This window comes from Oryctolagus cuniculus, chromosome 15 (assembly GCF_964237555.1).
Source record: "Oryctolagus cuniculus chromosome 15, mOryCun1.1, whole genome shotgun sequence".
In the NCBI taxonomy this organism is placed as follows: domain Eukaryota; kingdom Metazoa; phylum Chordata; class Mammalia; order Lagomorpha; family Leporidae; genus Oryctolagus; species Oryctolagus cuniculus.
In genome coordinates this window covers 9,174,202-9,199,599 of record NC_091446.1, presented here as the reverse complement: position 1 = coordinate 9,199,599, position 25,398 = coordinate 9,174,202, and the positions used below count along the sequence as shown (strand labels likewise).

The window sequence follows — 25,398 nt, the reverse complement described above, 5'->3', positions numbered from 1 at the left end:
TTATTTAAGAGCGGGAGAGGGAGAGGGGGAGGAGAGGGAGCGGAAAGGGAGGACCCTTCCATCTGCTGGCTCACTCCCCAAAGCCCCCAAGGAGCCAGAACTCCCATGTGGGAGGCTCGGACCCATCTACTGGAGCCATGACTGCTGCCTGCCAGTGCGTGCATTAGCAGGAGGCTGGAGCCAGGCGCTGGAGCCAGGGACTGGACCCAGGCTCTGATGTGTGATGTGGGCACCTTAACGCTCGGCTCCACACCCGCTCCCTCAGGAACCTTTCAAAATGCCAACACTCGGATCCCCTCCCCCAGACTTCCTCCTTCACAGCTGGTCTGAGTGGAACCCGCGTGTCGGCCACCACGGGACACATCCACTCATGGCTCTTGGGTGTTCTGTGAGAAGAGCGCTACTATAAACAAAGTGGTTGCTTTAAAGGCTGGCTTAGGCATTTCAGCCTTTTCTAAACTGGATCTCCTGGAAATGAAGTCGCCGCGTCAGCTTCTTGCCCTGGAAGCGGACAGAGCCGCTCTAGGAGACCCCGAGTCTCCCCGTCAGGAGCTTGTCCTGATGTCAGTGAGCATCTTCCCAGTGAGCACCTTCCTGGGTGCCCACCTCGCACAAGGCTCTATGTTTTGAGTATTTAAATAACAGCCATTATTATTTTATTACCGAAGCAACAAATATTACAAGTTTATTCTTCCTCAATTGTTGATTTCTCTAAAGGGATATTAATTAATTCAGAGAAACCATCTAAGAGTGGCTTTAGAAGAGACAGAAGGACCCTGACCCCTGTCCACTGCAGGCCCAACTCCAAGGTCAGCGGTCTCCATCATCCCAGAGATGGTGAGACGGGGCACCTCAGATGACTACATTCCGTGCCTGCTCAGAGGGCCCTCGCAGGGGATGGAAGCGAATCATGAAACCAAGAAGGTCTGCACCGAGAAAGCAGCACATTCTTTCATTTACAACCCGCCTGGGGAGGCCAAGGGGGACGGGCCCCAGCACAGGACCCTCATGTCCACAGAGCTGTGTGCCCGTGTGGACTAAGGGGAAGAAGGACACACACTGGTAGGGCTGTTCCCACCCCAGTCCTGCCTGCCCTCTGCCCGTCCTGGCACTGACTCCTACAGGCTGGTCTCCGGCAGGCTCAGCCCTGCAGGAGACGGGAGCTGCCCAGAACCTGTCCTTTGTCTTCCTGGGCTCTGCCTTTCGGCAGCAGCTCCCGCTGTTCTCGGGGGGCTCGGGGGGCTCTGGCCCCGCGTCCCCTCTGCGCCTCAGCACAGCGGGTAGCTCCCGTCGCTGACCTCTGGGTTGCCTCTCTGGCCCTGTCTGCCTCGTGGCACCACCGTAGCCTGTTATCACCGGTACCCTGCATGACACTTTCTCTGCTATAAAAACGTGGTTTCCACTTACCTACTTAGATCCTGATACACGTGTCAATATCAAAATATGTGCGATTTCTTACAAATTACTTCACCCAACCAGAGTAGAAAATCCGTGTACTCTAAGACACCTAAATAGTTAGCATTTGCTGGGCTATCCCTCACCAGGGTCAGTGACAAAAGGAAAGGCAGCGCTCGGGTCGCCGCCATCAGCTCCGGGCCCTTTGCTGTGACCAGGGGAGACAGCGCCCTGGCCAGGCTCTCCGTGCTCCTGGTGAGCCAGACCCCTGGCAAGTCTAGAGTCTAACACAAACAAAAACCACAAAGAGCAGTGAAGACAAGCAGGGGTGAGAAGAACATCAGCAAAATGACACAAAATCTTCTAAATTTAAAAAACTTAGAATTACACTTAACTATACAGAACAGGATTTAACAGTTTAAGCCTTTTTCCTAAAATATTTGGAGACAGATGCCCTTTAATTTTACACTGTCTTTAAACATCCAGAGTTGAGTTTCTGAGTATTTCTCCCTCTATCACACATCGTTTAGAATTTTGTAAAGGCAATGCTTGTTGTAAAACTCAAAAGAATAGGGGCCTGGTGCTGTGGAGTAGTGGGTAAAGCTGCTACCTGTAGTGCCGGCATCCCATATGGGTGTCGGTTTGAGTCACCACTGCTCCTCTTCCAATCCAGCTCTCTGCTATGGCCTGGGAAAGCAGTAGAAAATGGCCCAAGTCCTTGGGTCCCTGCACCCTCATGGAAGACCCGGAGGAAGCTCCTGGCTGCTGGCTTTAGTTAGATGCAGCTCCAGCCATTGCGGCCAACTAGCAAGTGAACCAGCGGATGGAAGACCTCTCTGTGTCTCTCTGCCTCTGCCTCTCTCTAACTCTACCTTTCAAATAAGTAAATAAATCTAAAACAAACAAACAAACAAACAAAAACCCTCAAAGAACAAAGAGTCGTCAGCCCCTCATGCTGTTAAACATTTTCTTCCTTGATCCAAATCAGCACTGTTGTCACAATTTCCCAAGATGTATTCAAATATTTAATTACTGAGTTCTGGATCACATTCTAGTTTTACCATGAATTGGGATGGAAAATCCAATCAAACTATCTCATCAGTGGGTGTAATACATTAGGAACCTCAGAAACCAGGGATCGTCAGCGCAGACAAAACACGCTGTTTCCCGGGCTTACGCTCTATAGGGGTTTATGAGCACTTAGTTACACTTTCATTAAGGCAGATTCTGGTTCTCAGCATATTTTACATAATTAACACTAAAGCCAACTTAACGCCTAAATATGCACAAAAAAATCCTATCAGATTTAAAACACTGAAAATAAATTATGATTTATTTACTAAAGGAAAAAATCGCATCCTAAGTCCTCAGAACCACCCCTGGCACTGCCTTCCTGGACATGGCACTGTCAGTGCTTAGACAGCAGCCGCATCGCTACGCCCGCACAGCACTCCCGGCCTCTCCTGAGATGGAAGGCCATCCGCCACCTCACGCACGGGAAGCTGCGGCACAAACGCGGAGATTCCCAGCAACATCCGCGAGGAACTTCCTCCACTGCCGTCTCCAGTGGACTATGACTACAACTGGATTTCACAGACTAGAAGCCAAAGGCAACCCAGCAAACTCTCTTCGGAGAGGAGCGGTATTTGAACACCAGTGATAGAAACGTGCTGTCAACTCGATGATATCTCACTCTCCAAGGGAACAAGTGTTTGAGCACCACCCCCCCCCCCCCCCCGCCAACTGCTGATTCACAGGAGATGAGGTACCTTCAAAGGAAAGAATCTGGAGATCAAAGCTTTGCTTCCCCTTCTTACGGGGATTTGACTCATCTGTTATTCTTAAAGAGACTTCCTAACTTCCAGGCTTTCCGAAAAATGATGAAACAATCTATTTTCTTAACTTCATTATTTATTGCTACAGCATGACTACATAAACATGAAAACAAGTTATGTGCACTTTATAGTTTCTCATGAGGATAGCTGTATAAATAGCACACACAGGTACATAAAGTTAGGCAAAACTGTGTTAAAGACTTAAATTTTTCCTGATACAATCTAAAAATTTGAGATTCTGAGCAACACGTGATAGAGAGAGAAATACCCAAAACTCAACTCGGTAAGTTGAAAGGCAAATAGGAGATGGAACTGGGGAGGAGAGGCTAGGAGGAAGCTACGTCCTCACACGGGGCTGCCAGGCGAGGCCGGGACGCACTTAGCACAGACGCAGCTCAGCTCAGCTGCCCAGCCATTGGGCAGGAGGCCCAGGAGCTGCTCTGGGAATCCACCATGGAGAATCAGGCCTTTTTTTTTTTTTTTAAAGGTTGAATGATTTATTTGAATGTCAGAGTCACAAGGGAGGAGAGAGACAGAGATCTTCCAATCGCTGGTTCACTCCTCAGATGCTCTGATAGCCTGGGCTTAGCCAGGGTAGAGCCAGGAGCCTCATCCAGGTCGCCCACATGGGTGGCACGGGCCCAAACACCTAGGCCACCTTCCGCTGCTTGTCCCAGGCCATTAGCAGGGAGCTGGGTTGGAAGTCGAGCAGCCAGGCATAAACTGGAGTTCATATGGGATGAGGGAGTTTCTGGTCACAGCTTAACTTGCTGCACAACACAGACCCCATGAATCACACATTTTCATATTCCTTGAGGAATATGGTCTTTAGTAATTTTACCCAGAATATTTTTTGGTAAAAACAAAAACTAAGAAAAATTTGAACTTCGTTTTGTAAAATGTCATTTAATATTTAATAGTGAAATCAAATAACAAGCAATCCATACATTTACATTGTCTGATTCAGTGGTTTCTAATGTATGAGAGCTTCAACAAGCTTGTGGAAAATTTGCATTATTGAGTAAAAATAACTTTGAAACCATGTAACAAAATATGAAACAAAACTCATCAAGATGATTCTATCCAGAAAGAACTCTAAATTTATTTTGATATTATGCTCATTTGGTACCACACTCCTGTTAAAAGGTCACCAGAGGAAAATAGGATTAGTGCAATGTCCAGCCATGTGCAAAAATCACACAGCTTTAACTGCTGGCTCAGCACCCTGCCGGTCAGAGCCTCGTAAATACTGACTACAGAAGTGAAATGCTACGAAAGCCATCTTCTGACGGTGACAAAGGACCTTCACATTTCTATTCCATGTGTTTTGATCTCTAAATATTCTATCTTAAATGCCTTCTATTTCACATCAACCTCTACCTTACACTAAAGGTTGCATTTAAAAATGGACTATACATCACAATGGAAATTGTAAATCAGACATGTAAAATAGTCCATTACCCAATTTTCCAAAGGAGAGGTTGGTTTCCACCTGTGCTGTTGGGGCCAGAGAAGCATCAACACTGACTCTCAAATCAGACAAGGAACACACGGTTCTGCCTCCTTGCCCGGAACACATGTGCTGCATGACCCCACTTACTGAAACAGGAGCCAAAGAGGCACGCTGTGAGTTTATATGGCCAGGCCTGTGTGCTCCACACAGAACTGACCACATAAATGAAGTGTCGAGGAAGATGGGAGCCAGCGTTCTCTGTCAGGGAAGAGAGGTAGAGGTGTGGACGGCTGAGTCAGCGCTGCAGGCTCTCTCGCCGACACAGACAGGAAAGCAGACGCACAGAGTGCCCGTCTGGGTATGGACACACTACCTCCTGCTTCCGTCTGCTGAGAGGGCTTGGAAGCAGTGAGACTCCTAGAGGAATGAGGATACTTCCTGCCCACATCTGACTTGCAATCCTCCCTCCACACAAAGGATCCAGGACTCACTGCAGAGGTGTCTCCTGACAGAGCTGAGTAACGGAAAGTAAAGATGCTTCCGGAATCCCTGTGCCAGAAGCAAGCACACACTCTGAGAACGACAGGACGTGCTGAATAGATACAGGAGTCACCCCGGAGAGATTCCACAGGCCGCACCTGGGACGATGTGCACACTCGAAACGGAGAGGACCGGTATCAGCACACAGACTAAATGGGATTCGGAGTCCACGTGACAGAGACGGGACTGCTCCTCCTCACGCTGGATGGAGGACTAAGGTGGTGCAGCAGGTTAAGCTCCCACTGGCAACGCCAGCACCCTGCATGAGTCCTGGTTCGAGTCTCCGCTACTGCTATTCCAATCCAGCTCCCTGTTAACGTGCCTGGGAAAGCAGCAGAGATGGTCTGAGCGCTAGGGCCCCCGCCATCTACGTTGGAGACCCAGATGGAGTTCCAGGCTCCTGGCTTCAGCCTGGCCCAAGCCCGGCCACTGTGGCCATTTGGGGAGTGAATCAGTGAATGAAAGATCTCTTGATCTCTCTTAACGCTGCCTTTCAAATAAACAAATGAATTTAAAAAAAAAGTGGAAGTAATGATGGAATGAGAAGACTGGCATCTGGCAATCATCTCAGCAACAAACGATGCAGAAAAGAACCATCAACAGCCATAACATCCAGCAGCAGCAAACCCGAGAAACAGCATTCACATGAATTCTTCCCACGCAATACTTCCAACGTGTACAAAACACTTAGTAACTTCATAGCTGAGATACCTGACACATGTCACTCTACCAAATGACAGAAATCAGGAGTAAGTTGAATTGACATTGTAGGACTCTGACACAAAAACACAGCCTCCAGGGGAGGGGAGGGTTTCTGGCCTAGCAGTTAAGACTGCTGGCATGGGGGCAGGTGCTGGGTATAGCAGGTTAGCCGCAGCCTGCAATGCAGGCAACCCATGTGTGCCCATCTGAGTCCCAGCTGCTCCACTTCCAATCCAGCTTCCTGCTGAAAGCCCAGGAAAAGCAGAAGATGGTCCAAATGCTTGGGCTCCTCTTAGCCACATGGGGGACCCAGAAATTCCTGGCTCCTGGCTTCGACCCGGCTCAGCCCTGGCTAATGCGGCCATTTGGGGAGTAAACCAATGAGGAGTAAACCAGAGCTCTCTGTAGCTCTTTCAAATAAATCTTAAAGGGGGGGGGGGGGGGCGCAGCACCCTGGCTCACTTGGCCAATCCTCTGCCCACAGCACCGGTATCCTATATGGGCACCGGGTTCTAGTCCCGGTTGCTCCTCTTCCAGTCCAGCTCTCTGCTGTGGCCCGGGAGTGCAGTGGAGGATGGCCCAAGTGCTTGGGTCCCTGCACCCGCATGGGAGACCAGGAGGAAGCACCTGGCTCCTGGCTTCGGATCGGTGCAGCGTGCCGGCTGTAGCAGCCATTTAGGGGGTGAACCAACGGAAGGAAGACTGTCTCTAACTCTGCCTGTCCAAAAAAAAAAAAAAAAAAAAAAAAAAAAAAAAAAAAAAAAAGCCCAATGGGATGCTTGCTTCTCATTATCAGAGTGCGTGAGTCTGAAGCCCAGCTCTGCTTTTGTTTCCAGCTTCCTGCTGATGCAGACCCTGGAAAGCAGATCATGGCTGAAGCAGCTGGGGCCCTGCCACATACCTGGGAGACCCAGAATGAGTTCCTGGCTTCAGCTGGCCCAGTCCCAGCTGTTGAGATCATTAGGGGAACTGAACCAGCAGATGGGAGGTCTCTGTCTCTGAACAAAACAAAATCCCACTAGGCAGGCCTGTGGTGCAGTGGGCAGGCTGTCACTTGGGACACTGGCATCAAGTACTTGAGTCCCCTCCACACACACAGGAGACCCAGATCAGGTTTCTGGCTCCTGGCTTTGGCTTGGCCCGGCCCTGGCTACTGTGAGCATTTGCAGAGTTAGCTAGCAGAGGGAAGCATGCTCTCTCAACAAAACAAAACAAAACAAAACAAAACAAAACAAAACAAAACAAAACAACAAAAGCCTCACATCTAAGTATTGCTAAAACTATACAACTCCAATCTCATCACGAAGCAGCACACGATGAGCACCACCAAGGGGCATCCTACAAAGTCATGAGACTGCACCCCTCAGAAACCTCACGACGAGGGTGCTGGGGCAGTGCTCCAGAGAGCAGCACAGAGGAGCTGGTGACAATGGAACACACGCTCCAGCCTCTGAGTCTGGATCCACATGAAAAGAAGGAAAAGGGCAAGCATTGCAAAACAAAAACTCAGCAAAGTGAAGAGGCAACTGACAGAATGGGAGAAATCATTTGCAAACTATGCAACTGACAAAGGATTAATAACCAGAATCTATAAAGACTCAAGAAACTCAACAACAACAAAACAACACAGTGAAGAAATGGGCCAAGGACTTAGACAGTTTTCAAAAGAGGAAATCCAAATGGCCAACAGACACATGAAAAAAATGTTCAGGATCACCAGACATCAGGGACATGCAAATCAAAACCACAATGAGTTTTCACCTCACCCCAGTTAGAATGGCTTTCATACAGAAATCAACAACAAGTGCTGGTGAGGATGTGGGGGAAAAGGTATCCTAACGCACTGTTGGTGGGAATGTAAACTGGTACAGCCACTGTGGAAGACAGCAGGGAGATACTTCAGAAATCTGAATATAGACCTTCCATGTGACCCAGCCATCCTCTCCTGGGAGTTTACCAGGGGAGATGAAATCAGCACATGAAAGAGTTACCCCGTGTTTATTGCAGCTCAATTCACAATAGCTAAGACACAGAATCAACCCACATGCCCATCAACTGAAGACCAGATAAAGAAATTATGGGGTATGTACACCACGGAATTCTACACAGAGGAAAAAAATTGAAATTCTGTTTTTTGCAACAAAATAGAGGAAACTGGAAAACATCATACTTAGTGAAATAAGCCAGTCTAAAAAGAACAAACACCATGTGTTCTCCCCAGTCTGTGGTAGCTAACAGAGCACCTAGAAGGTAACCTGTAGGAGTGAAATTGACTCTGAGATGCATGCCTTTGAACAGCCCTGTCTCCACTGCTGAGGAAGAGTTTTTCTTTCTTTGATACAATGTGTTGAACTCTTAATACAGAGTTGATCTTATGTGTATAAAATTAATTGAAAATAGATCTTAGTAAAAAATGAGAACAAGAGAGGGAGGAGGAGGAAGAGGGGGGATGCCCCTGATGTTGTATTTATGAAATATATGAAGTTTGTGTACCTTAAATAAAAAGATTTCTGGGAAAAAAAGAAAAAAGCAGAATGAAAAGAGGATATAAAGCAAATGTGGTCATATATTAACAGCTGGGAAATCTGGATAACGAGTATGCATAAACTATATTAGTTTTGCAATTTTTTGGTAAATCTGAAATTATTTCAAAATATAAAATAGCTACACGAAACTATGCTGTTTAGCCTCCCACCATTTTCCCTCATATTTGTGTGTATCATGGAACCCAGGCATTGCATTTGTGCTTTCTCCACTGTTACATTCTGCTCTGACTTTTCCTATCATCCTATCCTAGGCACTTTCACATTGCGTGTTTTCATTTTTTACATGTTGGAGATCCTCACCAGCTCCATGCTATCTGGAAATTCAGCTATCCAGAAAGAATAAAAATGTTAGAGTTGTCTTGGGGAAAAAAAAAAAACACACAAAGGAAAAGGCAATACCATCCTCTATTTAATGTAAGTGAATTCACAGGTAGCTTGTCAAATACAGTGAGTTAGTTCCTTCTAGTTTGTATTATGTTCAGCCCATCTGACAAATGATTTTTTTTCTTTTTGTTTTAAATAAATAGCTTTACATTCTACATTAGTTGACAGGTCACAAAAGCTATTATCATGATGTAAACTGATAACATAATCTCTTTGGGTCACAAAGCCAAATGCCCATTTACAATGAAAGAGAGTTACAGTGCTAATTTCCAAAGAATGAATTCAGCACTGGGTTGATATTTGATTGCTTCCAAGAGAAGGAAGGTATAGAGTCCAAAAGTATCTTAAAGCAGCAATACCACTGAGAATTTCGGGGAGCACAACAGCAGGTTAGAAGCTCCAGTAGTAACTTGTGCGGCAAAGACAAACTTACTTTCCTTGCAGTGGCACTGGCTTCCCACGGAGACTGAAGCGGGTGGTGGGAGAAGTGCACTCATCTCTGCAGACGCGCTCTCCAACTGCCCCACACCCCTCCAGTGCCTCCTCTTTCCCTTTTGCTGCCAGAGGCCCCTGAAATCGACCTTCTTACCCATTTTTGGCTCCAAACCTACTGTCTCCTGTAATCAATTTTCCCCTACTATTGTCTTTTCACATTGAGAAACGTTGAAAACTGCAATCTGGCACAAGTGAACCAACTTCTGTGGCTCCTGGCCCCAGTTAGCTGGCTCTACTTTTCTTTCCTTTATTAATAGTATTATTTATTAAGGGCCATTTCCTCACCTCCCACTCACTCTACAATCTATTTCTCTGTGTATCTTGGCCCAGTCACTTTCTCTGTATTCACTAAGGTCAGAGGGTCTCCTTGTTCTTGAATACAATGGGTACCTTTAGTCTTCACCACCCAAAGCAAAATTTAAACTCGGAGGACCACTTCCTGCTCCTTGAAATCCAGGCTGCTTTTGGCTTTCCCGACACCATTATTCATGTTTCCCTCTCACCTCTAGGCAATCCTTTTCCATTTGTTGACTTCTCTCTGTTTTTCCTGACCATTAAGTGTTAAGAGTTACACAGGGCTCTGTTCTGCGTCACCCTCTCTGATTGCTCTCCTTCATCGTAGGAAATGTCATCTACAGCCGTGGATTCAATCACCATCTTTAAGTCTGACCTCCAAATCTTGAGGTCTGGCCTAGACTTCTCTCCCGAGTCCCAGGAGACGACACAAGACTATATGAGGCTAAGGATAGATACTACACTGTACAATTTGCTTTTAGGAGGCAAATTTACAGTATTTTGATTCTTGTACTTTCAGGAATGCGTCCTACAGAAATATTATCATATGCCAAAACGATGAATATGTAAAAGTATGTTACAGTTGGCCGGTGCCACAGCTCACTAGGCTAATCCTCTGTCTGGGTTCTAGTTCTGGTTGGGGTGCTGGTTCTGTCCCGGTTGCTCCTCTTCCAGTCCAGCTCTCTGCTGTAGCCCGGGAAGGCAATGGAGGATGGCCCAAGTGCTTGAGCCCTGCACCTGCATGGGAGACCAGGAGGAAGCACCTGGCTCCTGGCTTTGGAACGGCACAGCGCGCCGGCCGTGGTGGCCATTTAGGGGGTAAACCAATGGAAGGAAGACCTTCCTCTCTGTCTCTCTCACTGTCTAACTCTTGCCTGTCAAAAACAAAAAACCAAAAACAAAAAGTATGTTACGGTATTGTTTGTAATAGCAAAAAAAAAAAAAAAAAAAAAAAGAAGGAAAATTCAACTATCTACCAACATGGAGAGTAGACTTATTATCAACAATAAGTCATAATATACAATCATTAAACAAAAGATCATACTAATGGTCTATCAATTGCACTTCTTGGTACAGTCATACGTCATTTAGCAATGGTGATCCACTCTGAGAAGTGTGTCTCAGGAGACTCTGTCATTATACGGGCATCATAGTGTGTAGTTACATAAACCTTGATGTTATAGCCTATTACACGCCCAGGCTCTGTGGAACTATATGTACATGGTACAGCCATATTGCATCTAGGGCCACGCTGAACAAACTAACACAAGATTAAATCAAGCACAAGAGAAAATGGTGTGGGGCTGGCACCGTGGTGTAGCATGTAAAGCTGCCGCCTGCAGTGCCTGCATCCTATATGGGTGCTGGTTTGAGTCCCGGCTGCTCCACTTCCAATCCAGCTCTCTGCTATGGCCTGGGAAAGCAGCAGAAGATGGCCCAAGTCCTTGGGACCCTGAACCTGCGTGGGAGACCCAGGAGAACTCCTGGCTCCTAGCTTTGGATCAGTGCAGCTCCAGCTGTTGCTACCAACTGGGGAGTGAACCAGCGAATGAAAGATACCTCTCTCTCTGCCTCTCCTTCTCTGTGTAATTCTTTCAAGTAAAAATAAATAAATCTTTTTTTTTTTTTTAAAGAAAATCGTGTGATCAGGAGACGGAATTAAGTGTGTGATGTATAGGCTGCTGCCAGCAACACAGGGGTCAGTTTTACCAACAACTTTATTTTTGAATAAATAGAAGGATTGCACACTAAGATAATGATAAACTGTATGACACAGTAAATACATAAGCTAGAACACTTATTGTCAGTACTGAGAACTGTGTACTGCATGGTACATAATTGAATGTGTTACGCTTTAAAACAACTGGCAGCACAGGTTTGCTGACATGAGCATCACCACAGTCACGTGAGTAATGTGTCACACTGCGAGGACGGCTACAAGACCTCTAGGCCAAAGGAATTTTCAGCTCCACTATAACCCTATGGGACCACTGTCTTCTGTTCGTTGATGGAAACATGCATATGTGGTGCAGGACTGCATTAAGTGAAAAGAAAGCTTATATTGACAAAAAAAAAAAAAAAAACCCTACAAACAAATGCTTACAGCAGCTTTATTCACAACTGACAACGTGCCCTTCACTAGGTGCACAGATAGAGTACAGTACCTCCTATAATGACCATCATGCAGGAGTGAAAAGTCACAAAAAGACACAATGACATGGACGAACCTTAAACACACATTGCTAAGTTCAAGAAGCCATTCAGAAAAAGGCAAAACTGTGTAGACAGTAAAAGGATCAGTGACTGCAGGGGTTAGGGTGAACGGAGGGAGGATAAGTGCGTGGAACACCAGACCTTTATAGGGAAACTGCTCTCTACTATATGTGCAACTCCACGTGCCCAGACCCACAGGATGTACCCTAATATGAACCGTGAGTTCTAGGGAGGAGCAATGGATCACAATACTGGCTTACCAAGACCTTAAGGAAAGGGGAGGCTGGAAGCAGGATGATGGACAGCCGCGGAAGCTCTCTGTACCTTCTGCAAACCTATAGCCATCAAGTCTACTGGAGAAGAATGAAGATAGCACACACCACTGACAATGGGGAGACTGGCTGCCGGGCGCATGAGGTCACACACCGCTCCCTTTGTAGCTTTCCTCTAAGTCTCCACTATTCTAAAATATAGGTTATTTTAAAAAGAGCTAATTTTTCATACAATAATAGGGAATGATTTTCAAGATAACCCAATTTTATAATAAAAAACAAGCCACAGAATATTTTAGTATAATTGAATTTACATATTGACACAAGTTACATGTTGTAAACGAGGTAATTAAAATTAACCCTAAGAGATGCACAGGCAAAGGCCCAACAGCCTCCTCTGCAGGGCAAGGGCACTGACGTGCGCCACACGCGAGTGCCCGCCAAGTGCTGTCGGATTTCCACTTTCCACAGTGGATTTCTGACAACAAGCACAGAATCGATCACGTGGTTTTTTTTTTTTTTTCTTTTTTGACAGGCAGAGTGGATAGTGTGAGAGAGAGAGAGAGAGAGAGAGAGAGAGAGAGAGAAAGGTCTTCCTTTTGCCGTTGGTTCACTCTTCAATGGCCGCCACGGCTGGCGCGCTGCTGCCAGCGCACCGCGCTGATCCGAAGCCAGGAGCCAGGTGCTTCTCCTGGTCTCCCATGGGGTGCAGGGCCCAAGTACTTGGGCCATCCTCCACTGCACTCCCTGGCCACAGCAGAGAGCTGGCCTGGAAGGGGGGCAACCGGGACAGAATCCGGCGCCCCGACCGGGACTAGAACCCGGTGTGTCGGCGCTGTTAGGTGGAGGATTAGCCTAGTGAGCCGCGGCGCCGGCCACGTGTTGTTTCTACTAAAGCATTTTTCAACAAAAAACAGCTGTCGGCAGAGCTGAAAGGGTTGGAGAATCTAAATGTCCGGCGTGAGTTGTGTGCTAAAGATAGCAGTGGCTGTTATCACTGCTGACCCCAGCCAAAGCAGTGCTCCTGTTTCCAGAACACCCCGGAGTCCCCACTCTGGCACCAGGCCTTTGTTTAAAGAGAATGCTCGCTCCTGTGCCTTTACCATTTACTGCTGTGGGCCACAGCTGTGCACAAAGGGCAGCGTAGTCACTGGGCACTGCCTGCTGCGTGCTCTGGCTCACTTCCTGCTGCAAACAGAGGACGGAGCTTCTCCACATGCCAAGTCCCCTAGGCAGGCTGGCCCAGCCTGGACCTGCCTGCCTCTCCACGAGAAGTCCCCTCTGAGGCCGTATCTTCCCTTCAGTACAAATGGATGAAGCTAAGAGGCAGCTGAAAAAATCCTTCTGCCAGACACTTGAACAAAACGGGCATCAAATAAGGTAAGCTCAATTCTAGCTGCAGCAACTGATGGCCTTGCCAGGACTTCGGGATCACCGGGAGCTTTAACAAAACAAAAACTGCTCATGCTCAGGAAACGCTGCAGAACCCTCAGAATACCTGGGAGTGAGGCCTTCAGATAATGATGTGGGAAAACCCACATTACGTATGCAGACACACAGAAATCTTAAACAAACATGACTGGGAGGGCATACTGTAGGTTAACAAGTCGTTGCCACTTAGTTTTAAAAACAATGCTCCACTCGGGATAGGTTCCTTTGCAATGACCTTCAGGGGGCCCTGGAAGCAGGGAGGCCTCCAGACCGACCAGTGGCCTCTAACCTCTACTCAGCCAGACTGGGGGACGGAACACTGTTTCAAGTCCCGGCTGCTGCACTTCAATCCAGCTCCCTGCTAATGGGCCTGGGAAACAGTGGAAGATGGCCCAAGTGCCAGGATGGAGTTCTAGGCTCCTGGCTTCAGCCTTGCCCAGCCCTGACTGCTGTGGGTATTTAGAGAGTTAACCAGCAGATGGAAGATTTATCTCTGCCACCCTGCCTTTCAAATAAATTAATTTAAAAATTAAATAAAAGCAATAATGCTCTAAGATCAAGCCCAGCAGGAAACCTTCCTCTAGCACCTTGGCGAGGCCATTCTTCACTGCTGCTCCCACTCAGGCCTCCCATTAGAGTGACACTCAACTGTGCAACTAAGAGCAAGCGAACTAACCTCAGCTCACGTTCTGATCTTAATGCAATAGTGCTCCGATTCACAGTTTTTGTGTTAGAAGCTAGCAAACTTCCAATTAGCTTGTAATTCGACGAAGTGAATCTATGGAGACTAAAAAATTAATAGATGAAAAAACTGGTTAGAAAAAGAGAAAGGAAAAGGCAGATATTACTGGTTCATTAAATATCAAAACCTTAGGAGTAAGGACTGCCATGCAGTATCACTGAAAGGTTGTGTTTTTATGACACTTTACTCTTTCAAAACTTGGTTTTCTTTTCTGAATTTATAAACCCAAAACTGACTGCTATAATGTCTCTGATAGTTCCTACAGTAAATAATATTATAGTGGTACCAAGGAAGACTTTTGTAACAGTGGGTCAGATTTTATAGGGTCTGATTTTTACCGGATAGTAAATTAACTTTAGGTTTTCTCAATTACTTACTTATCACATATTGACTCCTTGTAATGTGTTTAATATTCTTCATGGCACAGCCGGTCGTGTGCAGTTGAAACAATGACGGTTTACATACTACCAACTAGTAAAAGTCAATTCTTGCAATGTTTTTTTAAGTAGCTCTAGGAAGGGGGGGGGAGTTTCTGCCCACAGGAAGGAAAGCAAGCCCACAGCAAACCCTGCAGTTCGTTATCACAAACTAACCAGGCCCAGAGGGCAGCCCAGCCAGCGACTCCGAGACCCAGGAAGTAACACAGTGGTCAACTCCCTGGCTCTTCTTCCTGCCTCGTGATTCCTGAAGGAATGGAGGAGAGGCTGGACACCCTGGGAAGCCAACACACAGACCCGGAGTCCTCAGGAAGGCTGGCCTCAGGAAAGAGACCCTGGTAAAAAAGAAAACCTTTAGACAACAACCTTGAAAAACACAAATCTGCGGTAATTCTACAGGAGACAGATAATGTAAAAAGCCCTTTCTAGGGAAGAAATTGAGCTGATAATTAAAAGTCTTCTAAAAATAGAAATCTCCAGGCCCAGACTCTCTTCACTAGAAAAAAAATTTTAAACATCTATTTATTTATTTGAAAGGCAGAATTACTGAGAGGGAGAGACAGAGAGCTCTTCCATCTGCTGGTTCACTCCCCAAATGGCTGAGGCAGCCAGGGCTGGCCGGGCCGAAACCAGAAGCCTGGAGCTCCACCCAGGTCTCCCACGTGGGTGCAGGGACCCAAGGACTTGGCTCATCTGCTGCTTTCCTAGGTGCATTAGCAGGGAGCTGGTTCAGTCGTAGAGAAGTTGGGACTCGAATCAGGGTTCAAATAGGATGCTGGCATCACAGGCAGTGGCTTAACCACTGCGCCACAATGCCAGCCGCTTCACTGGAGAATTCTAACATTCAAGCCTCCACGCCAATTCTACACAATTCCTTTCAGAAAATAAAAGATGGAATCCAAACTAGATAAACATGATACAAAAAATAGTAAAACCCAATGTCTCCTGGTGAATATTTATGTAAAAACTAACAATCAATATTTAAAAACAATCAATGTTATCTATATCACTTTATAAAGAATAAAATTTCATGTTCTCCTCAACTGATAAAGAAAATACACAGAACAATATTTCAACAACCATTCATGATTTAAAAAAAAAAACCACAAACACACAAATCAGGGGGCAGCCACTGTGGCGCCATGGGAGAAGCCTTGCTTGCAGCAATGGCATCCTGTATCGGAGCGCCTGCTGGAGTCTGGGCTGCTCCTACTGATGCACCTGGGAAGTCAGTGCGCTCAGGAACTTGAGTTCTTACCACCCACGTGGAGACCTACACAGAGCTCCTAGTTCCTGGCTTCAGCCAGACCCAGTGCTGGCTGTTACAGCTGTCTGGGGAGTGAACCAACGGATGGGAGAGCTCTCTGTCTCTCCTTTCTTAAACAAAGAACTCTCAGAAAATGAGAAATAGAGAGGAACTTCCTTTACTTGATAAAGAACATCTTTAAAATGCCCAATAGCTAATACGGTGAGAGACTAAATGCCTTTCCCCTAGGAAGAAAAAAAAGCAAGGACGTTTCTTCTCACCATTTTCATTCAAAATAGTGCAATAAGCTAAGAAAAGGAAGTAAAAGAAATATAGGCCAGGCATAAAAAAAAAAATAGAACTGCTATTTCCAGATGACATCATCTTCCAGGCAGAAAATCAAATCCTGTGAGGACTAGGGGTGAATACCCAGGATTCTATATCGGAGGTACCGCAAATCACAAATCTGATACAGGATTAACATCCAGATTATAGAATAAACTCTTAGATTTCTTCTCCAAAGACACAGAAATGGACAATAAGCACATGAAAATATGCTCAAAATTACTCATCATTCAGGGAATGCAAATCAAAGTCATGAGTGACTTCACACTGATTAGAAGGACTAGGTAGACAAAACGGAATCCTTGCACACTACTGGTAAAAAGCAATATGGCTGTTCTTTCAAAAACTAAAAACAGAATTTTCACGTGACTCAGGAATTCCACTTCTGTGCACATACACAGAAGAACTGAAAGCAGGGATTCAAACAGGTATTGTATACCATGTTCATAGCAGCGTTATTCACAAGGGCCAAGAGGTGGAAGCAACTCAAGTGTCCACCCGCGATGAACGGATAAGGGAAATGCTGCTTATACACGCAGTAGCCCCCCCATCTGCAGTTTCTTTCTGTACATGATGAAGTCTTGTGCCATTATGCTCTGTCCCATCCTCTTCCATCCAGAATGTGAATCATCCTTCGTCCACCGTATCCATGCTGTACATAATACCCAATCATCAGTCCCTTAGTTGAGTCTTGGTTACCAGATTGGCTGTCGTGGTAGAGCAGTGTTGGTGTTCAGGGAACCCTTAGGTAGTAGCCTAACGCTATGTCGCAATGTCTCCATCATTCACCTTACTTCATTGTATCAGACGTACGCTGCATCATCTCACATCATAAGAAGGGTAGGTATGGGACCTTCAGATATTGTGAGAGAGGATCTGCACATAACTTTAATTAAAAGTATCATTATAATTGCTCTTAGTCTTAGTCATTGTTAATATTTTACATTGGTTGATTTATAGATTAAATTTTATGATATATATGTATGGTTAGGAAAAAATTATGGAATTCAGTACTACCCATGGTTTCTGACATCCATTAGGGGTTTTCCAACATACTCCCTTTGGATGTGGGTTATGCTATTTATATATACAGTATTTAAATGGAGGGAAATTCTAACATTTTACAACATGGATGAATCCTTAAAGACACTATGCTAAGAGAAGTAAGTTGTTCATAAAAGGACAAATAGTGTAAGATACTACTTATCTGAGACACTTAGAACAGACAGATTCACAGACAGAATGCAGAGTTGTGGCTGGAGGGAAGAATCAATCAGGAACAACTATTTAATGAGTACAAAGTTCCAGTCCGCAAGATGAAAAAGCTGGAGAGGGTGCACAGTGTGAATGTAGTGACTGAGCTGCATGCCTGAACAGGCGTACAATGGTAAACTGTTACATATCATTTACTGCGATGAACACTAACTGCAGCCTTTCCGGCGGTGACCACCTGCCCACGCGAACATGCCTCTCACAAAGGGTCTCCTCCATCCCTGTCCAGAAAAGAAGAGGAAACACAAGAAGCGGTGCCTGGTGCAGAGCCCCGATTCCTACTTCACGGATGTGAAGTGCCCAGGATGCTGTAACCCACCACGGTTTTCAGCCATGCACAAACAGCAGTTGTGTGTGTCGGCTGCTCCACTGTCCCCTGCCAGCCTACGTGAGGAAAAGCAAGGCTTGCAGAAGGATGTTCCTTCATGAGGAAGCAGCACTAAAAGCACCCGGAATCAAGGTGAGTGGGAAACCTCCCAATAAACACATTTGGATAAAAAAAAAAAAAAAAAAAAAAAAACCTAACTACAAATGATCAATTGTATTTCAGTACACTAACAACAACACATAGACATTAATATAGCACATGCGCTGGCGCCGCGGCTCACTAGGCTAATCCTCCGCCTTGTGGCGCCGGCACACAGGGTTCTAGTCCCAGTCGGGGCGCCGGATTCTGTCCCAGTTGCCCCCCTTCCAGGCCAGCCCTCTGCTGTGGCCCGGGAGGGCAGTGGAGGATGGCCCAAGTGTTTGGGCCCTGCACCCCATGGGAGACCAGGAGAAGCACCTGGCTCCTGCCTTCGGATCGGCGTGGTGCACCGGCTGCAGCGCGCCATCCATTGGAGGGTGAACCAACGGCAAAGGAAGACCTTTCTGTCTCTCTCTCTCTCACTGTCCACTCTGCCTGTCAAAAAAAATATATATATATATATAGCACATGCTTTATTTCTATTACTTCATTATTCAAGGTAAGCAGGGGATTTATAAGATACTTCCTTAATGGAAAAGAAGAATCTTACTAGGACCCTCCATTATCCATCATGAATGGCAGCCACCTTAAAACTGAGACGGACTTTACACATTCACTGTCTTAGAGTATCTTGTACACAAAACATCCGAGTCTTCAAGTCAAAACACTACTTAAGTAGTAAGTCTGCAAAAAAAATTTTTTTAATAAAAAAAAAAATTTAACAGTAGCAACTGGAACCAAGGTTTTTCAGGGAAAAAAAGAAAATGAAGAAAAAAATCAAAACACCAAATTAGGATTCCCTCAAAAAACATCACAAAAAACTGAAATAAATCAAGTCAAAGCTACATGCAACCTCCCATCTCTACTGTAATAGTGATTTTCTGATGTTGGGTTAAATTACAGAATCATGCCTACAACACACACAGGTATGCTCGGCTAGGAAGCCAGGTAAGTAGGGGCCTACTCTTCCAATTCTAGATGCACCAGCCGTAGTCCAGTTTATGCTAGAATCCTAAACTTTTTCACAAGCAAAACCGAAACATGTTTCAGGCTTTATTTTAATCCCAGATAAGAGTACAAAGGTGGCTGGTGCCGCGGCTCAATAGGCTAATCCTCCGCCTTGCGGCGCCAGCACACAGGGTTCTAGTCCCGGTTGGGGCGCCGGATTCTGTCCCGGTTGCCATTCTTCCAGGCCAACTCTCTGCTGTGGCCAGGGAGTGCAGTGGAGGATGACCCAAGTACTTGGGCCCTGCACCCCATGGGAGACCAGGAGAAGTACCTGGCTCCTACCTTTGGATCAGTGTGGTGCGCCGGCCGAGGCGGCCATTGGAGGGTGAACCAACGGCAAACTAAGACCTTTCTGTCTCTCTCTCTCACTGTCCACTCTGCCTTTCAAAAAAAAAAGAGTACAAAGGAAATGAATGGAGTTAATGTTTCCAAGGTCATTTATGCAAACAAATTAAAGAAAATGTCACTCTTGAGACCTTTTTTAAAAAATGCAGATTGTAGAGTTCCATTGTTTTTATCTGCTCTTACAATTTAAAGACTATAGTGGGGGCCGACATCCCATATGGGTGCCGGTTTGAGTCCCTGCTGCTCCACTTCTGATCCAGCTCTCTGCTATGGCTTGGGAAAACAGTGAGAGATGGCCCAAGTCCTTAGGTTTCCTACACCCGTGTGGGAGACCCAGAAGAAGCTCTTGGCTCCTGGCTTTGGATTGGCGCAGCTCCAGCCATTGCGGCCAACTGGGGAGTGAACCAGCGGACGGAAGACCCCTCTCTCTGCCTCTCCTTCTCTATGTAACTCTGCCATTCAAATAAATAAATAAATCTTTAAAAAGAAAAGATTAAAATGGAATCAGCAAAACAGCTCAATACTTGAGAAAGATTAGCAACAAAGAAAATATACTCAGTGTTCATTTTACACATTTTGGTCAACATCATTTAGAAAAATGCAGTTTAATATCCCAGCAATTTTATTTCAATAAAATCCATCACTGGTAATGTAGTTTCTTGTACTTTAATTATGGCAACTTAAAAGTGGTACAAGAGCAGGTATTGAGGCATAGTGAGTCAAGATGCCACTCGGGACTCCTACATCCCATGCTGGAGTGCCTGGGATCAAGTCCCACCTCAACTTTTGATCTAGCTCCCTGCTAATATACCTGCGAGGCAGAAAACTGATGGCTCAAGTATTTGAATCCCTGCCACCCATGTGGGAGAGACCCAAATGGAGTTCCGACCTCCTGGCTTCGGCCTGACCCAGTCCTCACCGTTGAGGGCATTTGAGGAGTGAACAAGCGGATGGAAGGTATCACGACCCCTCCCTGTATCCCTCTCCCTGTCACTCTGCCTTTTAAATAAACAAACATAACTCAAGACAAATCAAAGTGTTGTTTTTAATGCAGAAAACCCCTGCTGTTTGTAAGATGACCCTGGCTGCTCTTTATCCTGTTATTTACGGACAGTTTTCCAAACCTGACAGTAAACTCCTTGAGGCAGCCAAAGGACTTGGTACTTCTTGTACTCCTGGTGCCCAGACACTGTTTCCTACACAGGCAGGACATGCAGACGCGTGTGACACAGGGCCAAGCAGCCATACAATGTCTGCGGTTCATGGTGACTACCTGAGTCTCCTGTTCTTCAGAGACGGCTGACATCCTACAGCCGACTACCAGCTTTCATCAGCTTTCTTGTTCATTAGAGCCATCTGTTTGTTACTGTCCAAATTCTCAAATCACCCTTGGATTATTTTCCTTTCTTTCTGAATTTACTATAAATGCTGAAATTCATCAAGCTGAATAGCTTTAAATTCTGCTCTGTCGATCCATTTTTCGATGAACTGTATTACCTGAAATCTCCATAAGACTCCTATTAATCAGCTACAACAAGACCTAATGGAAACAGCCCACCAGAGGCCGTCTCAGGCCACCCACCCTGCGCTGGCCGACGCTGGTTCTGCAGGGGCGAGGATCCAGGGACAGAGGCAGACGCACCAAGCTCCAAACCTGTGCTCCAGGTCTTTCCGTAGCTGGTAAAACTCAGCTGACGCCTTGTTTGGGGAGGAATTTGGACTCTAATTCAGTAGTAAATCACATCAAAGTCAACTGCTTGAAAGAACTCACAGATGCTCCTGGACAGCCGAGAACTACAACTGCTGTGGAGCTGCTCGAGAACTTGCTGGCTGCCAGTCCCCAGCCTCACACACACAGTTAACAGAGTTGATTCTGCCGTCTCCGGGTGCTTATGGAACATTCCATCTACTTATTCAAGGCAAAGGCCTCTCTGCAGGGTAACAGACAGACTCATACTAACCAGAGAGCTGGTCTTGCCCTCTGTCTTCCCGCGCATTGTCCTCTTGCTCTGAGGACAGCAGAGGAAGACGTCTGGACGGCTGGACACTGTGCTGCAGTCCGGGTCAGGGCGCCCACCCTGCTCGCAGTGCCAGCAGACCCCGCAGAGCTTCGCCAGTGCTTCTGTTACCCCCATGTGCTCCTGAAGTCCACTGATGCAGGCTGATTTCAAATGCTTCCCCGTCGCCCGACGCCCTCGGCTTCTGTTTTCAGTTCATTGCACTGCATTACACTGCACTTGCCGTGCTGTTGCAAAGCAACATGTTTTTAACAACAAAAAGGTGTAGGAGGCACGAGGGCACTGCTATAAGAACATTAAAACTCCTTCCATGTCATTAAAGAAGGCAACCAGCAACCAAGTCGATAGGGCAAAGCTTGGTCATCGATACAGAGAATAGCAGGACAGTAATAAGGGAAACTGTGCTTTGTTCCAGGCCAGTCCTAGGACTCCGCCCTGTGCCCCACATCAGTCCTGAGGGACTGACACACGGACACCGTGCGCCTGTCCCCTTCATCCATCCCAGCGCGTCTTCCTAAGCCATGGGCTGCTTCATAAACAGCAGCAGCACGGAACTGCAGACCTTGGGCTTCGTATGGCAGGGCCATTCAGTCCTTTCAATCCAAACAGATTTTTGTAACATATTTTAAAAAAATCTCTACTATTCATTTCATGTATTTTGAAAACAAAATGAAGGCCAGTGCTATGGCACCGTGGGTTAAAGCCCTGACCTGAAGCGCTGGCATACCATATGGGCACGAGTTCGAATCCCGGCTGCTCCACTTCCGATCTAGCTCTCTGCTATGGCTTGGGAAAGCAGTAGAAGATGGCCCAAGTCCTTGGGCCCCTACATCCAAGTGGGAGACCCAGAAGAAGCTCCTAACTTTGGATCGGCACAGCTCCAGCTGTTGTGGCCATCTAGGGAGTGAACCAGCGGATGGAAGACCTCTCTTTCTGTAACTCTTTCAAATAAATGAAACAAATCTTTAAAAAAAATGACATTGTGACTAAAAATAACATAATGTGACAAAGCACTGTTTCTCATGTGTGCATACTACATCCTCCTTAAAAAGTTTTAAAACTAGGCCGGCGCCAAGGCTCACTAGGCTAATCCTCTGCCTGAGGCACCGGTACCCCAGGTTCTAGTCCCGGTCAGGGCGCCGGATTCTGTCCCAGTTGCCCCTCTTCCAGTCCAGCTCTCTGCTGTGGCCTGGGAAGGCAGCGGAGGATGGCCCAAGTGCTTGGGCCCTGCACCCCATGGGAGACCAGGAGGAAGCACCTGGCTCCTTCCTGGCTTCAGACTGGCCCAGCACGCCAGCTGTGGTAGCTATTTGGGGGGTGAACTAACAATGGAAGGAAGACCTTTCTCTCTGTCTAACTCTGCCCGTCAAAAAAAAAAAAAAAAAGTTTTAAAACTATTTTCAAAATAATTTCAAAAATATAGTTACAAAATAAATTGCTGTAGTTTGTAGTTTAACACCAAGGCTGTGCTCCAAAAGCACATGGTAGTACCACTGGCAAATCACAAAGTAGCAAGGAGGCCGGCACTGGGGCACAGCGGGTAAAGCTGCTACCTGTGATGCCAGCATTCCATATGGTGCCAGTTTGGCTCCATTTCTGATCCAGCTCCTTGCTAATGTGCCTGGGAAAGCGGCAGAAGATGGCCCAAGTCGGTGGGCCTCTGCACCCTTGTGGGAGACCTGGAAGAAGCTCCTGGCTTTAGTCTGGCCCAGCTCCAGCCACTGCATCCATCTGGGGAGTGCACCAGCAGGTAGAGGATTTTTGTCTCTTTCAAATAAATAAATAAATCTTAAAAAAAAAAAAAAAGGCAATGTTGGGGCTGGCGCTGTGGCATAGTGGGTAAAGCTGCCGCCTGCAGTGCCAGTATCCCATATGGATGCCGGTTTGAGTCCCAGTTGTTCCACTTCCGACCCAGCTCTCTGCCATGGCCTGGGAGGGCAGTGGAAGATGGCCTGAGTCCTTGGGCTCCTGCACCTGTGTGGGAGACTCAGCGGAAGCTACTGGCTCCTGCCTTTGGATCAGCGTAGCTCCAGCCATTGTGGCCATCTAGGAAATGAACCAGTGGATGGAAGACCTCTCTCTCTCTCTCTCTGCCTCACCTTCTCTCTCTGTATAACTGCTTTCAAATAAATCTTTAAAAAAATTACAATGTAACATAGTGGCTGATTAAACATTGCAAAAGAGACATTTTTTTTTTCACCAAATGATTCACAATAATGGATTTAACAACAAAATGTCTTTAGAAAGAGACATTAAAAACACAGTTCAATTTATAATCACTGTAGTGCTGGCAACTTTTTAAAACTCATTAAATGGTGGGGATTATACAAATTTAATAAACCAGTTTAAATATACTTAATTATACTGAGTATTATCACAATACCAAGCCCCCTTCTCCTGGCATCTTTTAATTTTACTTGCAAACGTTAAGTTCAGAATATTAGGTAATGTTCAGTAAAATTTTGTTTAATTCAGAGGTTTGAAAAATTGCATGGCATTAATTCACAATGAAGATCAAAGCTACCATGGGAGCAACACTTGGCTTTGGATCTGTAAGGTCAGTACACATGGCAGGTAAGGAAAATGCTGACAAGCAGTTCAAACTGCGATGGTTACCACAGAGCGCTACAGAGCACCTCACAGCACGCTTTCTCAGGCAACTGTCACCCGCTTCACAAGGACTCTGTGGAAAAGACGGAAACTTTATTCTTCAGCTTAGATCTAAATGTGAAACTAGAACTCGGAGTTCTTGACATCAAGGTCCAGAATACTGTATTGAACTTCTCTGCTGCTGTCTCATCAAAGAAAATACCTGTGCAAACTGACGAGTGAACAAAAAAGAAATGAGAACAAAATTTATCTATTTAAATTGTCCCTAAGACACACAAATACTGTTCATTTAGAGTAAAATAATTCTAAAAATTCATTTTAAAATTTTTGAAAGATTTTACTTATTCATTTGATAGGCAGAGTTACAGAGGGAGGGAGAGACAGGGACCTTCCATCTGCTGGTTCACTCCCTAAATGACTGCAATAGCCTGGCCCAGTCCCAAAGCGGGGAGCTTCATCTGTTTTCCCGAGTGGCAGGGGCCCAAGCACTTGGGGCATCCTCTGCTGCTTTTCCCAGGCCATTAGCAGGGAGCTGGATCAGAAGTGGAGCAGCTGGGACCTATACCAATACCTGAACGTCACCCTACAGGGGGTGGCATTGTGGTGCAGACGACTAAGCCACAGTGTGTGAAACTGGCATCCCATATGAGTACTGGTTCCAGTCCCAGCTGCTCAACTTCCAATCCGGCTCCCTGTAAATGCTCCGAGAAAGTAGCAGAAGATGTCCAAAGTACTTCGGCCTCTGCCACCCATATAGGAGTCCCAGCTGGAATTCCAGGGTCATGGCTTTGACTTAACCTTGCCCCATCCATTGCGGCCACTGGAGGACTCTTTGTGTTCCTCCCTCTAACTTTGCCTTTAAAACAAATAGACCTTAAAAGAAAAAGAAAATGTGTGTCCTGTTTTAAAAACTAAGATGGATCCTTCAAGGATATCATCAATCCAAAATTATCTGTTTTCTTTAAAAAGTATATTCTATTGGGGCCAGCATTGAGGCACAGTGGGTTAAGCTGCTGCCTGCAACATCAGCATCCCATATGGGTGCCGGTTCAAGACCTGGATACTCCATTTCTGACCTAGCTCCCTGCTAACGCACGTTGGGAAGCAAACAAAGATGGCTCAAGTACTTGAGCCCCTCCATCCAAGTGTGAGACCAAGATGAAGCTCCTGGCTTCGGCCTAGCCCAGCCCCAGCTGTTTTTGAGGTTATTCAGGGAGTGAACCAGCAGATGAAGATCTGTGTCTGTCTCTCCCTTTCTCTAGGTAGTTTTGTCTTTGAAATGAAGAGATCTTTTGTAAAAAGGTGTATTCTATTTCTTGTCTGTGGTATAATGAAGCAGAGGAGGTGA

At 46.1% G+C, this 25,398-nt stretch overlaps 1 protein-coding gene and 1 pseudogene across 14 annotated transcripts in view; one reads left to right on the top strand and one right to left on the bottom strand.

Annotated features, from left to right (window-relative positions):
- The window catches only part of ATE1 (arginyltransferase 1), a 182,962-nt gene that overhangs the window by 4,089 nt on the left and 153,475 nt on the right, over positions 1–25,398 (bottom strand). The window contains exon 12 of one of the 14 annotated variants that reach the window (XM_051824255.2): positions 24,098–24,123. The exons of the other annotated variants lie outside the window; for them this stretch is intronic. Coding sequence (XP_051680215.1) covers positions 24,113–24,123 — 11 coding nt within the window. The 3' untranslated portion in view covers positions 24,098–24,112. Of the gene's footprint in view, positions 1–24,097; positions 24,124–25,398 lie in introns of those variants that run through there. 14 annotated transcript variants of the gene reach the window in all.
- LOC127484258 (small ribosomal subunit protein eS27-like) lies at positions 17,790–18,046 on the top strand (annotated as a pseudogene).